General features: G+C 40.9%; 1 protein-coding gene across 1 annotated transcript in view; it reads left to right on the top strand.

Annotated features, from left to right (window-relative positions):
* The window catches only part of Slc39a8 (solute carrier family 39 member 8), a 61,062-nt gene extending 45,255 nt beyond the window's left edge, over positions 1-15,807 (top strand). Inside the window, exons 7-9 of the mRNA XM_032897275.1 lie at positions 11,783-11,990; positions 12,693-12,877; positions 14,015-15,807. Of these exons, the coding sequence (XP_032753166.1) occupies positions 11,783-11,990; positions 12,693-12,877; positions 14,015-14,164 (543 nt within the window). The 3' untranslated portion in view covers positions 14,165-15,807. The remainder of the gene's footprint in view (positions 1-11,782; positions 11,991-12,692; positions 12,878-14,014) is intronic.
* The last annotated feature ends 1,649 nt before the right edge of the window (positions 15,808-17,456 follow it).

Genomic DNA, 17,456 nt, shown 5'->3' with positions numbered 1-17,456 from the left:
TCCTTACTGTAGAAATCTCTTTTCTCATAGCGTCCAGTGCGTCTTTAGAATGGCATGGTGCTCACCCCCAATAAATAGGCCACCCACCCCCTTACACCTTCCACTTACAATACACACACTTCCTGTTTTCCTGACCAGTGAAATACAGACTCCTTTCTGGTCATCTCTCACAGAGAAGGCCCTTTTATTCTGCCTCCGTGTCGTTCACTTCTTCTCTGGCAGCCCGCCTGTTTCCTAACACTCCACTGTGGTTCTAATGGCTTGTTCTGTCACAATGGCCGCAGTTACCACTGCCTCTCAGCCTCCTTCTCATCCTTCATCCTTTGCCTCTTACCACTGTGCCCAAGCTCCATGCCCTAAAAGGCCAACTTCCTCTGCCAGTAGGAAGAACTTCTTTGTTTTTTCCCCAGGGCCATCCATCCTATCAGTCAGTCATCATTTTTATTGTACTGGGTGGGATCCTTTATATTTCAGATCTCGACATAATTCATGGTAAATGCCGTGCAAACAGCAGGCAGTGGCAGGACCAAGGCCCTTCCTCCTGATACCCCCTGAAACCTCCTGCTGAACAGTGAAGGCATTTCTGTATTTTTGAAAAGGCACTTTTCAAGGTATTAGCAGCTGATTTCTCTAGCTCATATTAAAACATAACCAGTCTCTGTTATCTGGAAAGCCCCTTTAAGAGTCTTCAGTGACTGTGAGAGTTGTATAGGGTAAAGAATGCAGGTTTATAAGATGTGATACCAGGCTTCCGGAATGTACTAGAAGACCAACATCATTGGCTTATGTAACAACAGGAGGCAGCCTGTCAGAGAGCAGGAAATAGTCTATCAGGAAGACTGTATATATTTAATTAGTATGCCACTTAAATTCTATGGGCAAAGAGTAGCAGATTTCTTGAAAACCTTTAAAGTTTCTCTTAAATATGTTTTTTTTTCAAAGTAAAGTGCTGTGGTCCCAAGTGGAACATGAATGACAATTATTTCTACTAGATTATTTGAACTAAGACCCCCAAAACAACTCAACTCATTCCACAGATAGACTGGAGACAAAGAAAAAAATTTTAAGTTTCTGGAAATTGTTATTTTCCCATTAACAGTTATTTTCATTACCAAAGAGAGTTGTAGAAGCAGCTTTGAGATTTTCCTGAAACCAAATGCCTGTCAGCTTAATACATTTGAATTCCAGTTGGCTATATGTGTTAATAACAGAACTAATTTCTCCTGTCTCACGTGAAATTTCACTTTGGTGAGCCGAGGAAAGACCCCTTAGCTATAAAATACAAACACTGAAATCACTAGAAATTCTAGTCATAGCACAAACTTATGAATATTTTATATTTTAGGATGCCTTTAATACTTTATAATCTTTTGTGTCTATTTAACACGGTTTTATTTTTTTCATTAAAATATGAGTAATGGTGCATATGCTATTTGCGAGCCCTATGTTGGGCATGAAATTAGACCTCCCTTTCCAGAAAGAGGTGAAGCATTTAAATGAAGACAAATAATAAACAGAAGCGGGGGAGACAATTCACAGAACTTGGGAATGGAGGAAGTGGTCTGAACTCGGGAGGCTCAGGAACAAGGAGGAGGCTGAACTAGAGGAGTTAATAGTCGACAGAGGATGGTCTAAGAACTAGATAAGCAGGAAGTTCCTGGAAATGGAAGGCTCCAGTCTCAAGAATCCGCTGTAAGTGAAGCAGGGATTGTTCATTAGAGACATAGCTAAGCCATGTTGCTTCTCAAGGAGAGAGCCAGGGGAAAACTGCCCTCACCTTGCCTCACTTTTCCCTCTATGTATGAACTCCTTCTATGGAGCCAAGCGGAAGCTAGAGGCATGACAACCATGGGGCAGAGGGCTGGGGTAAAATAGGCAGAGTATCTGATGGGTAAGGGAACAAAACCTGTGAACCTGTGAGTTTCTGCCCTCTTTCCTTCTGTGAGCTTATATTCTTACTCTTCATGTGGTTGAAAAGTACAGCGAATGGACCAAATGACTCCAACTCCCACTCTCTCTCTGCACGACGTCATGTAAAGATCATGGTCGCCTTCAACTGATCTGCCGATGACCACCAGTGTTCTCCCTATACGGTGGGGAAGGAAAGAGTGGGAAAGAGGCAGATGAGCAGTGTTAATTTTAACTGACCATCACTCTCCGAGCTGGTTATCACTGTAGGATGCTAGCTATAGCCTCCCCCTTTCAGCGTTTACCACATTGACTGCCATCACCTCACCTGGCAGGGGCCATCTCCAGTTCTGGCCTCCCAAACCTTCATTTCTTTAAAAACTTGGTGGTCTTGTTTTTATTGGGCTGTTTTCCCTTGAGCAAGGATTGCCGGGAAGGGAGTATTAAGAGCAGTCTCTCCAAATTCCGTGCATTCTAAGGTAGATTGCGGCCTCATTCGGTATCAGGATATTAATTCTCCCCAGAACGAGTGTAGTAACTTCATCTACCTGCTGGCTTCCATAAGAACATCATATTGCTAGGGGCTTAACTCTCCTTTCAAAGAGTAATGGAAAATGATGTTTCCTGGTGGAATTGTGAATCCCTTGGGCAGTAGGCCTTTTGAAATCACCAAGTTCAATGGGTAATAAGAATTCTTTGAATTTTAATTTAAGACTGATTGCTCTCTTCGATAGCAGAGTTGAAGTTGTGTATCTTATAACCAGGGCTGCTTCCTGTGACTCTTTTTCAATGGGAAATTTTTTTGCATGATTCTAGAAATACAGGTGTATAAAATAAGTAAGCAAACAAAGCATTTACTGATAATGATTCATAAAAATATTTTAGACATCTTTTGGACAGGTATAATTTCACCACTTATTAAAGACAAAAGCAAGTGTGCTTGTAAACGAGATGGGTGTGCTGGCTTATTAATGCATTAACTATCCAATCTTAGCTGAGTGCATGATACTGGGGGCATAGATCATCTTCAACATTATCAGAGTTGATTAATATTTTGATTTTATGATTGCAAATATCAAATACTTTACTTAATCGAAATACTTTTGTAAAGGATGTCAGGAACACATTTAATGCTATTTCAGATTTTTAAGGGGTTGTTTTCGCTAATCCCAAACCCAAATTCATGAAATGATTTATTCTGATAAGTGCAATCAGCAATTCAAATAGCAATTTACAAATCAAACAGCTGACTATGACACAAACCAAAGAATCTATACTGAAGAATGATGGTAGAAAACTATTAAAAGTCTTTGTTTTCTATAATTAAATTATTACTGTTTCTATAAAAGCAGAACTATTGTTCATTGGCATGACAAATGTCATGGTGTGACAGCACTCATGGTACCGGGAACGCAGGAGTTCAGAATCAAGGCTGTTGTGCGATCAAAACAGGGGAACATGTATGATTCATTTCTCACTTGATTTTGAATTAATATTGAGTCCTAGGATATACAGAAATCATTCACTGTTGCCAAATTTTGTGACCCCCACAGATTCATGTGAATCCCATGAGGTGTTTTAGGAGAGCTGGGCTCTATAGCATACCTACAGCCATTCCTGATGCTGTGACTTCTCTGTGACAGAGTTAATCATATAAATACATATATTAATAAATAATCAGTTAATTAATAACTAAGTGTGTGTGTGTGTGTGTGTGTGTGTGTGTGTGTGTCTGCTGGTATGAGGCATTTGTTCATACTCTATGGACAGCATGCTAACTTTGCTGGTCCCTTGGCTTTCATTCTAGCTGAGCTTTAACCCACAGTTCCATCTGTAAGCTTCTTGGAGACTAAGTGACCCACTCTATACATTCTATGAATAAACTGTGTTCCTTCTTTTGATGAAGAATAGTGTGGAGGCCATTTTTACAGATGTCTTTGATGTGCCATATAAATCTGTAAATACTACTTGCACCAGTATTGGCGGCCAAGAAGGCATGCACCAACCGCTCTATCTTTGTGAGTCTAATGAGTGAGTTCCCCTCACAATGAGAAGGGGCTAGGGTCATTGTCCTGGCCATACACAGCCATCTTGGCCATGTTCTTGGGAAGGGGAGCTCCATGTCATTTTGGCTTTCCACAGTTTGGGTCTTTCTTGAGCTCTCGAAAGTCAGATCACCTCCGAGGTTGAAGACATGAATAAGCTATTTCCCTACTATTTTGGCATTTTCTGTGTGGACTCATTAAGCAAATATCAGGATGGTGATTGAAAGAGAGTTGTAATCAGATTTTGTTCACTTTATTATCAAGGCTGTTTTCTGTGATCTCCTTTATGAGATTTAGGCAAAGAGAATTAGCTTTGTACCATGGGTTTACCAAGAGCCCCGCACTTAATATTTCCTCACAGACATCTTCACTACCAATTTTCCAGTTTTGTCTTTTAAACGTTATATTCAGGCCCATTCCTTTGTAGGGAGTAGAAAATCAGACATTCCATCCAAAGTCCTGCTTACTTGGAGGACTTCCTTTATCACTGTGTCGTAGGTCAACTATGAATAAATTTGAATGACTGGTGCTGACACATTTAGAGATCTACCACAGTGAACTGGCTGTTGGGAATTCCTATTGAAATGTTATTTTGAAGGAAAAGAGCTAACTAGGGTGAGACGTCATAAGACTGAATCACCTGTGACTGTTAACTCACATGCATGCATCTTCAAGACCCAAATGTACTTCTTTTTTAGGTGCATAGTTCAAAACTGGAACGATGTTGTGATATCAAATTTTACACTTTGCTGGACCAGATCATAGCCAATTACATGTGATCTTGCATCTACTGGGTATTCTATGGCCAGAGAGGAGTTCCTGTAGTACCCACCAACCAACATATAATGCTAAAGGGGATATTATTTTACTCCAAAATCCTAGGATTCTGTGCATGATTGCTAGACCAGAGTTTGCCAGAAGGTCCTTTGTAGCATCTCTGAATGCCACAGTCTCTTCAGCTATTACTGGTTCTTCCAGGCCATCAGGACCAAGAGGCAGGACCTACCTGAACTCTGAATTCATGTCTTCCCTGGAAAATGTAATGTACCTCTCCTTCCCTTTCCTCTCAACTTTGAATCTTATAAAAACAAATTAACATATCCTTTTTTGGGAGATCTGATTTCCTACGCTATTCCTAGCTACAATGATTTCCAGTGGAAATAGTGGCATGACCAAGTTAGCAAACATCAAAGAGGCCTTTCTGGAGCCTGAAAGGAGAGTTGCTTTAAGAGAAACCATGGTCTTCATTTGAGGGATGCAGACAGCCTGAGGTGGGCAGAGTGCACAAAGAAACTGGAAGAATAAATACCTGACATCTCTCTTCCTTTCTGTAGTGATTCTCCAGTGGTGAGTCTCAAGTGGAAATACCAAACAAAAATCCCCCAAAAAACCAAATAACAAACAACAAAAGGAAACAAAAAACAAGGAATATTTCAGGAGTCATATTCAGAGAGAGGAGGAGGGCATGGGAGAGGAGTTGAGAGTCATCTGTGAGCTATCTACCACATGCTTATAGCGTTAATTGTGAATGCTCATTGCTGGGCTATGAATTCTAACAAAATGAGGATTCTTTTACTTATATTTACAGCTTCACTTAACCCAGTTCCTGCTGTGGGATATATACTGCACTCAATGAATTATTAAGTAGTCTGACCCAATAACTCCTGTGTGATTTCGAGCAACTTGCTTCTATTCTCAGATGGTCATTTTCTGTGTCTCCGAAATGAAAATACTGGACTGTGTCCTGTTTCACTCTTGAGGATGTTGTAATGATCAAGAGAAGATGCAGATGCTAGCATCAGATCTGCTTTATAAATTGTGAAGTATTGTGGATGTATATGACAATATTTCTTTTCACTTTCCCTCCTGGACTCTGTAACTTTCTGGTTCATGTTAACTTAGGAGATCAAATCGTTACCCAAGCTGGAGGGGTGAGGTGTAGTCCTTGGCAACCCTTACAAGCTGACTTGGTCACCTGTCTTCAAGAGGCTAAGTAAACAGGCACGTGATCCTTACAGAGAAAGGAAATGTACTCAATGGCCATCTTGGGAAGAAGAATGAAGAGAGAGAGAGCCAAATCATTCTGCATTGTTGGCTTAGGTCCTTCCTCTTTTTTCTTTTCTGTTTTTGTTTTTGTTTTTAACAGGGTCTCACTATGTCACCATAGCTTACCTGGAACTCTTTATGTAGACTATGCTGGCCTTGAACTCACAGAGATGTGCCCGCTTCTGCCTCCTGATTGTTGGGATTAGAGATGCACGCAGCAACAGTCAGCTTAAACTGTTTTTCTTAAACCACCCTTTGTTTAAAGTTGACGTCTTTCAACTCGATTTTATTGTTACTACTTCTGTTATATTAATTCCCATCCATAGACACCTTTTTAAACCTTTATGTACATGGTTTGCATTTCTTGACATCTAGACCCTTTTGCTACTAATGCAATTTCCTGTAGGTTGCTACGTTTCTTTTTGACTTTGTACCAGGGCTTCCTCTGCAAATCATTTTGCAGCATGAGAATGCAAGATTTAACCTTCAAATGGTTGTTTGTCTTTGCCTTCTCACCAATAAAGTGTACAGGCAATAAGCCATAAAAATCTGCTTGCAGATCCTGCCTCTTGTCACCTCTCATGAGCCAGTGCACAGGGAGGTTGACTATGTACTATCTGAAACCTTGAAACAAACAACAAGGCTTGCTCTGGTGGGACAATCGCCCTTTCCTTCATGTGAAGCAAGCCTGACAGAAGGCCTGCTGTGGGAACTCTTCTAGTTAGCAGTAGGGTCTTTCAAGTCTTCAGAGATGTAACATTCCTGTTTGTTGTCCCCCCTCCCCCAATGTCTTCACCCCCAACCATGGCTCCCCTGGTTTCTTTTTCACCATATATATATATATATATATATATATATATATATATATATATCTATCTATATCATAAAGATGTCTAGGATATCTAGAAAATATAACACTTTTTCTTTACAAATAGCACTGACAGCTTTTTCTCCCAAAGAGTACTATGATGAGAAATATATATATATATGTATATATGTATATGCATATATGTATATATATTCCAAATATATTTGTTCTTAGACTATTAAGGACTTTACAGAAGGGTGTGCACTAGCCACACAGTTTTATTATTTTTATTCTGACATTGTGTTTTGAACATGCTTACATGTGAAAAAAATAGGAATACTTCAAGTGTTTCACAAAGGGAGAGAGTCATATTTATGTAATCAGTATTCTTCTGAAGAGCAGCCATGACCTCTCATTTTCTGTTCATCTCCTTCCTGCTTCCTGCTGTCCTCTTAGTCTCTTCCCTTCTCCTTCTATCCGTCACCTTCTGTCTTTCTTCTCTATCTTCTTCTCATCTTTTCCTCCTCTTTGTTCCCCCTCCTCCTTACTTGTGTTCTTCTCTCTCCTCATCCTTCTTCCCTCCTCTCATTGCCCCTCTATGCCTCTTCTCCTTTTCCAACTTCCCGTGCGTTACTGAAGCTGTCTTAAGGAACCACCTGACATGTGCATTTTATACTATTAGGACAACTTCTTCCTACTCTTGCTTCCTCCTCTTCAGCGTATGTCTGGTGTCTGCTTAGTCTCCCATCTGCATTTGTAATTTCAGGGAGTGATATTCTTCCTACCCCCATTCTGATTACTGTACAATTTGTCTGATTTTATTTGCATTAATCAATCAAACAGCAGGCAGTAAAGCAGAGGGGTCAAAGCTGCCAGGAGAACACAGCCCACTGAATTAGCTAAGCAGGGCTCATAGGGGCTCACAGAGATTGAAGCTACAAGTATGGGCCCCACATGGTCCTCTGCACGTATGTTACAGTTGTGTAGCTTGGTGTTTTGGGGGGACTCCTAACAGTGGGAGCAGGTGTGTCTCTGCCTCTTTTGCCAAGTCTTGGGTCTCTTTTTCTCCTATTAGTTTGCCTTTGCCAATCTTGACATGAGGGCTTTTGCTTGTCTTATTGTATCTTGTTTTGGCATGGTTGGTGGTCATCTCTTGGAGGTTGGCTCCTTTCTTACAGGAAAGGGAGGGGGAGTTAAGTTGGGAGAGAGGGGAGCTGGGAGGAGTAGAGGGAAGGGAAACCCTAGCTAGGATGTATTGTATGAAAGAAGAACCTGTTTTCAATTAAAAGATTAAGTAACAGATGTAGGGAATAAAGAGTCTGAAGCTCAAAGGGTCAGTCTGGTCAGAACCCCCATCCCCACCCTGATCACAGACGTAGATCTTGGGTCACAGTCTCTTTTTTTTCCTTTGACCCAATTGATAAGATATAATTGCCCACTTAAACATACAAAGCCTGGTACCATCCATCCCTTAAAAACATTGATAACAACCTGTAAATACACAGAGCAGAATCTTAACATCACCTGCCATGGCTTCTCCCCTCTCTCTGTCTCCTGTCTCCTTTCTCTTCTAGTCTCCTCCTCTTCCTTTAAGCTTCTTTCCCACCCATCCTTCCTTCTCCTCCAATGATAGGCCTCCTTCTATCCTGTACCTGCCCCTCACCTGTATTTTACAAAATCAATGGGGAGAAGGTTCTGGTGAAGTCACCTGATTCCTGAGTATGTGACAGGGCAGCTGTCCTGGGGCAGTGGAATTAGCATCAAAATACAGATAACTTCAGGACAGGGGACTGTGCTAGTGGAGATTTGTCTCTACAACCTCTCAGTTCTGGAAGCCGTGTTAGGCTTCCTATGTGTATAGAGATTTGGTCATTCCCAGATTTCTGACAGGGTTGAAGACATTATAGTCTCATAGCCTATCAGGCTGTTTAACTCTATACATATTTTATTAGATAGTTATCAGATAGTATACAAGCTAGCCAAGATATAATATAGATTCTAAACCTTTCTTATGCTGGAATGAATAACTAAATGTTCTGTTTAACTGATATAGTGATGGACTGGGTGTTGAGTATATCATATGCTTTATAAATTGTAGAATGGTAATAATTGTACTCAATTTATATATAAGTGAAAAGGCTTTTTAACTGGACAAAAAGGGGGAAATGTTGTGGGCTCACAGTCTCTTAAAACTAGGCTTTAGCCTTATCATGGTGGAGGACTGCAGCGTCATCAGGAAGAATAAAACCAGACAAGGAACCAAACAAGCAAGTGATAGCAGCAGGTTCGCAACTGCAGCATTAAGCGAAAGTTTACAAATGAAGATCAGGAGAGGGAAACCCAATAGGGTGGTTAGCTTTTTCTGTGTTCTCTGCTTAGTGATTTATTCGGGGTGAATTATGAAAGAACTGCAAATGTCTGCCTCCTGGGTGGGTGACTTCGGTTTGTTCCAAAGCGATTAAAAGTCTATCGCTCCTAACTTTCTCAAGGGTATAATTTGAGACCTGAGCACACAGAGCTCACAGCAGGTGTAATAAACAAAGCCAGGGAGGTCTGTGCTTGCAGGTAAGAGGGCCATGCCTGATAGATCAATGCCATTTCTTATGTAGAATCTAAGGTGTCTGCAGATTCACCTGGCATGTAGGTTTCCAAAGCTTGATTTTGCAGATCTTTCCCTAAACCATCACAGGTAAATAAGGAAATTATAAGCACGTGAGTAGTTAGGCAAGCCGAGTGGGAAAGTGAAGCAGTTGCTGTAATTCAAATCTGTCCTATGGGGTTGGGGATTTGGCTCAGTGGTAGAGCGCTTGCCTAGCAAGCGCAAGGCCCTGGGTTCGGTCCCCAGCTCCCCCCCCCCAAAAAAAACAAAAAACAAAAAACAAAAAACAAATCTGTCCTATGAAGTGTAACTGGGAAGTTTGTTTTTACCACACTTAGGTCACTTTCTCTGTGGCTTTTCCCATGGCTCCCTTTGTCACTGCTTCCTGACTCAAGGGCACTGCCCCCAAAGCTCATTATTACTCATTATGTCATGCATTGAAAATACAGGCGTGAAATAAAAAGACCTGATCTGAAGAGAAGATGTCACTCTCTTTGTGAAGATGACACAGATTTTAAAGTAGAGTTTAGAGGCTTATTTTGTCCTTTCTTCTAGTGTTGAGAAGAGTTTTGGGGCTGAGAAAGAGTTCAGGAAGAATTCTCAGTATGAATTGCTTTCAGGGCTCACCACAGTAGAGACCCCCCTACCTCATTAGCCAGCAGTCAATGACCACTGCTACCAAAGGAGCCAACGAGCTTTGTTTTCACCTCTGGGTAAAGACACTAACTTTTTTGTTTTGATTTCTTCCGCTCTACAGTAATGATAATAATCTTCTTTAGCCTCAGAATTTCTTTTTGAGGTAAATTAAATATCTAAGGTGCTTAAAACAGGGCCTGGGACCTACTCAAGCCATTTGACTTTTGGTCACTCCATAACAACCACAGCAAGGATGAGGATGGTGACCACAAATGACTCTCTCCTTGTAGAGCAGCGGTTCTCAATCTGTGGGTCGTGACCCCTTTTGGAGGGGGTAAGTGATCCTTTCATAGAGGTCACCTAAGACCATTGGAAAACACAAATATTTACATCATAATTCACAACAGCAGCAAAATTAGAGTTATGAACTAGTGATAAAATAATTTTATGGTTTGGAACACGAGGATTAAAGGGGTGCATTAGGAAGGTTGAGAAACACTGTGGTAAAGTAAAAGACTTTATTTGCTTGGACGACTTCCGACTATGTGTTTAAACAAAAAACATTCCTTCAAAGATTCAGATTTCCACCAGGTAGACAGTTAAAGGATGTATTCTAAGACCTCTATTCAGTCGTGAACGTAGGATGCCACAGTGTCTTGAGCGAAGAAGCAACATCAGAGTAAATGTTCATGCCCTCAGACACTCTGAAAGAAGCCCCTGTCTTGTTGGGTGTATATTGCACAGATTGAAACAACCCAGCCTATAAAATTTCTTAGACTTGACTTTCCCATAACATCTGCATAGTATGTAAGGAATTGCAGGTGCTCAACAGATAGTCTGACTGGATGCTTAGATAGATATGGAGAGAAGAATTAGGAACACAGTGTTCTCTACTTAGGTGCAAACTGCTTTCTACATACGGTCACATTTACATTGTACGGTCTTCTTCTTATGCAAAGAGCTTTAGCAGGCATCCTTGGGGTCTTCAAAAATTGTTGATTTTATGGAACTCGGAATTCTCATAAAGATTCTCACTTGAAAATCCTGCCGCAGGATTTTTCTATTTTTTTTGTTACTTAAAAAAAAATGAAATAAGTGTCAGTGCAAAGGCAGGCCTGTGCCCATCATACTTTATAGAATATCTAAGACTCACAGAGATCTAGAGCACCCAGAACAGTAACTAGAGCACAGTGAACTTGGTGAGTTGTTGAGGAACAATTGGATCATTGTACGGTCTCTTCAGAAACTGACAGAATAATCTGGTAATGGTCACGCAGTGACATGGGAAGTAGAACGAACCTTTCCTGATGTCATCCTGTTTTAATAATTGATGCCATATTTAAATTATAATGTGAAGACGACTTTCACTTTAGTCTTTTAATAACATTTAGATGTGCAAATATATCAAGTTCCTAGGTTAATATCTGTTACATCTTAGGAAGGAGGTTGTAAGAATTTGTTCATGCAAGTCAAAGGATTGATTTAAAAGGCCACCAATTAAAATTATAAGTGACTCATTCAAGGTATGTCAGGTGATTCATTTCACCTGCCCCTGCTGTAAGCTTTTTTCCCTCTGTGATGCATTATTAGGGTTCCTCATATACTACCAATGACTTTTAGTTTGGAACAATTTGTCTCCCCTGGGACATAACCCATCTCTTAGTTGTCTGGATTTCTTGAATGTTCACACAATATCAGTTATCATGTTGTTTGATATTTTTTTTGTTGCTCTTTTTACAGGATGGAAAAGCAGAGTCAAGTTCATGCACCTGTTTGAAGGGGCCCAAACTGTCAGAAATAGGAACGATTGCTTGGATGATCACGCTCTGTGATGCCCTCCACAATTTCATCGATGGCTTGGCTATCGGGGCATCCTATACTCTGTCTCTTCTTCAAGGACTCAGTACTTCCATAGCGATCCTGTGTGAGGAGTTTCCTCATGAGTTAGGTGAGCGCCTCAGGTCACAGGGCAAGAGGTGATTGAATCTTGGACTGGGCAAAATCTGATCATATGTTGAGATGAATGATCTTTCTTCCTTCCTTTCTTTCTTTCTTTCTTTCTTTCTTTCTTTCTTTCTTTCTTTCTCTCTCTCTCTTTCTTTCTTTCCCTTCTTCTTCTTCTTCTTCTTCTTCTTCTTCTTCTTCTTCTTCTTCTTCTTCTTCTTCTTCTTCTTCTTCTTCTTCTTCTTCTTCTTCTCCTCCTCCTCCTCCTCCTCCTCCTCCTCCTCCTCCTCCTCCTCCTCCTCCTCCTCCTCCTCTTCCTCCTCCTCCCTTCCCCTTCCCTCCTCCTTCCCCTTTCCCCTCCTCTTCTCCTTCTCCTTCCCCTTCTCGTTCTCCTTCCCCTTCCCTCCTCCTTACCTCCCCTCCTCCTCCCCTCCCCTCCTCCTCCTCTTCTCCTTTTCCTTCTCCTTCTCCTTCCCTTCCCCTTCCCCTCCTCCTCCTCTTCTCCTTCTCCTTCTCCTTCTCCTTCCCCTTCCCCCCTCCTCCTCCTTCCTTCTCCTTCTCCCTCTCCCTCTCCTCCTTCTCCTCCTCCTTCTCTCCTCCTCCTCTTCATTATTGTTTATTATTATTATTATTATTATTATTATTATTATTATTCATCTCATCCCCAAACAGAGGGAAGCATGACTCACTTGACATTCTCTTCCAGGGGACTTTGTGATCTTGCTCAATGCAGGGATGAGTACTCGGCAAGCCTTGCTGTTTAACTTCCTCTCTGCATGTTCCTGCTACGTTGGGCTCGCTTTCGGCATTTTGGTGGGCAACAATTTTGCTCCAAATATTATATTTGCACTCGCTGGAGGCATGTTCCTCTACATTTCTCTGGCAGATATGGTAAGAAAATCAAGTATTTTATTTTGCGTTAGTTTGACGTTTTACAAATGAACGTCCGGGTTATGAGTTGAAGTGTGGCCTTCAGCTCCCTGCCGTCTCCCAGCCTAGCCCGTCTCACTCTGTGAGTAACTTGCGCTAACAGTAACTTGGAAGGGCTGTCTTTGATTCTTTGGTGTCTGATCTTATGAACAGTGATGAAATGAACACTTTTCGCTAGTAGGGGCTATTTTCTTAGGTCTCCTTTTACTGTATGACAAATTAAACTTGTCTTCTGAGGATAAGCACACTATTTATTTGCTAAAAACACCTAGGATTTTATCTGTTGTCACTGTAATGAAAGTATTATAATCTTCAACACTAGACCAATACACAATTCATTAAAAATATTGTCATTCTGGGAAGATAGAGCAAGCACAATGAAACGAACTGAAGAAGTAAATAAAGTTACTTCAGAAAATGGTTCAGTCAGCTACACAAACTTTTCCCCCTCCAGTCAGCCCTGAAAATTATCGGATGGGCGGGAAAGCCACGTCCATGAGTATTTCTCTCCAGAGGAGTGAGGTCAGAATATAAGCAAACAAAAATGTCACACATCTAATAGGAAGAACCCTAACACTTCACCAACACTGTGGTGGCCCAAGGCAGGGCGATTATACGTCCATGAACATCATTAGCTACGTAGTGATTAGTAGGCCAGCTTGGGCTAAGCAAGAAACAACAAAATAAAACAAGGTATACAGAAGACTGAATATTTATAAAAACTTAAAAATACTATGAAATAAGAAGAAAAATAGCATATCTAATGGGAGATGAAGTAGAATATAGTATTGCATAGGAAGGACTAAAGGAAATGCGTGCCTGAGGGTGAAAACGACAGGGTTGAATTCCTTAAAATTTGGTGTGTAGACAACGATATATGGGAAGAGAGTTGAGGGGAGAACGCATCAAGCTAGGTACCTTTCGATTGTTTTACTGTGGATGCCGCAAAAATACTAGGATTCCTCATTATCATACCTGAACCAAAATAGTGCTATGTCCCAAATGAAACTAATGCTCAGCCCCTGTGCGGAAACCCCAGACGAACATTTCAGGCTTCACCACAAGATGGCGACAGCTATTTAATAATGTACCTTCTAGTTTCCAGAGATGAACGACATGCTGAGAGAAAAAGTAACTGGAAGACAAACGGACTTCACCTTCTTCATGATCCAGAACGCAGGGATGTTAACCGGATTCACTGCCATCTTGCTCATCACCTTGTACGCAGGGGACATCGAATTGCAGTAGCTGGGAGTATGACGTCAGCGCGGCAAGGCATTTAATAAACAACAACACAGAAGAAACATCTCCATAGGGAATTTTTTTTTTTTTAAAAGTGTATCCTATTTAGTTAAAAGAGATTTTTTTTTTAAATTTTTCAACTAGAAGCTAAGAAATCTAATGACTGGTTTCAGACACGTAGAATAGGTGAAATTTGTTGTTAAAAATTTCTTTAAAAGGTTTTCGGTTTCAGTCTGAAATGGCTGGTGTATGGGGCCTTTGGTAAATACCTGCTTTTCAATATTTTATGCCTATTAGAAAATTATCATGAAGCAAACACATGCATTCAGTAGCAGACATACAGACCCAGAGAAAAACACAATCTGAGTCATGCAAGGCTTTAGAACTTGGTTGGAATAAACACACACACACACACACACACACACACACACACACACACACACACACACACACACACACACACACACTTGTTTTCATGGTGGTTTTCTTCCGATTAATGTGTTCGTCTGCTTTTAAAGGCAGGTGCTTCAAATGTGGAAGAAAATCAAAACAGTTCCAGTGCATGCAGGAAGGATTCCAGTGCCTCAATGAACCCCAGAGAGATTGTGCACAGCGTTTGTTCAGCTTTTTGTCTCAGTTGGCGACCTGTAGGATTGTTTTGAATCCCAAAGTAACATGAATTAGGAAAGGATGAGAGCCTTGCTAGCCAGGTGAAGCTTGGGCTTAGGGCTTGTTCCCTGAGTATATAAGCTTGAACACACTCTGCAGAAGACCAGAATTTGCTGTGCTGTGACTTAGGTTGTGGTTCCAGCCCAACAGAAATGACCGAGGAGTATGTAAGACCGGTCAGAACGCAGTCGTGCCGTGCTCTGGGATTGCTTTGTAAGGGTGAAGAATGTGTTGGGTGGGAGAGAGAAATTGAATATAATTTTGAGCAATTTACTTTTTTAAAGGCGAGCATAATTATTTAGCAGGGAGAATTTCAATAAATGCAAAATAACAGCTGGGCTGGGCTGTGTCAGAGACTGATGGTGGAGGAAGTGTGTGTTCATTAGGGGTGATTGACAGTCAGAAACGTCTTCTTTTATGCCCAGCATGCTTTGTTCCCATATGCTATACCTTTGGATGGAAAAACTCAACATACTGTGCTTATTTTTCTACCTTTGGTAAAACACAGAGCTCGCTGAGTTTTTGAGCAGGTTGTAGACAATTAGTCTGAATTGAACATCCCAATCTCAATTCACACTCCCAAGGAACCCAAAAGAGATGATTTGACAGTGATGAGAATGATTAATAGAACACAACTTATCCCGGGATTGTGTTTCCCTATAAGCCAAAACACATTTTCATGTAAGAACAATGCAAACTCGATAAACGTTAACATATATGTTTATGTGTGTTTCACTCTATGACTGACAATTAAAACTTATTTGACCAGACAGTAAACAATTTTGAAACCGTATACTGTGTCAGTTTTATTTTTTTTTCTTAACATGTCTTTATTTTGAGTGACTATTGTGTGCCTGGTGTCATGGGGAGAGAGGCAAGTAGGAAAATGATGTTGCGCTGCTGATTTCAAAAAGATCTGGCAAACAAATCCTACAAAGACTTGTTTTTCATTTCAATAAACACAATCTATATTAGTACAACTTCTTGTTTCTCTGCTTAGCAATTTTTGCTTTTTAAACGTATACATTGTGGGCTGGAGAGATGGCTCAGCAGTTAAGAGCACTGACTGCTCTTCCAGAGGTCCTGGAATTTCCAGCAACCACATGGTGGCTCGCAACCATCTGTAATGGGATCCGATGCCCTCTTCTGGTGTGTCTGAAGACAGCAACAGTGTACTCACATACATAACGTAAAAAAGTATAGTTTGTATGTATTTTTAATAAAACGACTTATTGAAATATTTTGAAGGGAGTCAAGATTTATACATGAGGATTGTCTGTTGACTTTTTGGCGCCCTTCCTATGGATTTGGGTTTTTCATCATTTTCTTTTACCATGGAGAACAAAGAACTTTGGCTGACGATGACTTAAAGGCAAGAGGCAATTGCTTGTTGGAGGCAGAAGGAAAACAGTGATGACATTTAAATTATCCTGACTAACCTTTTTCAAGTAAGCATAATCCTGCCAACACATCTTCTATGGGGGCATTCATTACAGAGATGAATATTTTATAATCTTATTTTTTTTGAAGAAAGGATTTATTTCATATAACAGATTTCAAGCCATCATTGAGGGAATTTAGAATTGGAGCTCAAGTAGGAACTCAAGCAAAAGCCATGGAAGGGTCTTGCATACTGCTTCTTTCTTTGGTTTGTTCGGCTGACTTCAGAACAGCTCTCTAGTTGGCCTTAATACCTACTCAAAAGGAAGGAAATCATGCCAACTACTGGAAACCTAGCTAGTTATTCAGTAATGGCTATTGGGGGAGAAACTACAACCACCATTTTACTAAGACAGCATAATCATTAGAGTTTAAAAATGCTACCAGGATAAATTAAAACAGTGTGTAATACATGGAATATATACATTCTCTCTTTTTTTATTTATTTTTATTGGATATTTTTTATTTACCTTTCAAATGTTATTTCCTTCCCTGGTTTCCTGACCATAAGCCTCCTATCCCATCACCCTCCTCCTTCTTCTATAAGGGTATTCCCCCTCCCAACCACCCCTCTTCTTTCCCCTGAATTGGGGAGTCCAGCCTTGACAGGACCAAGGGCTTCTCCTCCCATTGGTGCCCAGCAAGGCCATCCTCTGCTACATATGCAGTTGGAGCCATTGGTCAGTTCATGTGTAGTCTTGGGGTAGTGGTTTGGTCCCTGGGAGCTCTGATTGGTTGATATTGTTGTTCTTATGGGGTTGCAGGCCCCTTCAGTTCCTTCAGTTCTCTTTCTAACTAATTCAACAGGGACCCTGATCTCAGTTCAATGCTTTGCTGCTAGCATTCGCCTCAGTATTTGTCATGCTCTGGTTGAGCCTCTCAGGAGAGGACTATATCAGGTTCCTGTCAGCATGCACTTCTTGGCTTCATCAATATTGTCTAGGTTTGGTGGCTGTATATATATGGGCTGTATACCTAGGTGGGGCAGGCTCTGAATGGCCATTCCTTCAGTCTCTGCTCCAAACTTTGTCTCCATATCTCTTCCTATGAATATTTTTGTTCCCCCTTTTAAGAAGGACTGAAGAACCCACACTTTGGTTGTACTTCTCGAGCTTCATGTGATCTGTGGATTCTATCTTGGATAATTTGAGCTTTTGGGCTAATATCCACTTATCAGCGAGTGCATACC

The sequence above is a fragment of the Rattus rattus genome, chromosome 3, assembly GCF_011064425.1.
Source record: "Rattus rattus isolate New Zealand chromosome 3, Rrattus_CSIRO_v1, whole genome shotgun sequence".
In the NCBI taxonomy this organism is placed as follows: domain Eukaryota; kingdom Metazoa; phylum Chordata; class Mammalia; order Rodentia; family Muridae; genus Rattus; species Rattus rattus.
This window is presented reverse-complemented; position numbering and strand designations above follow the sequence as displayed.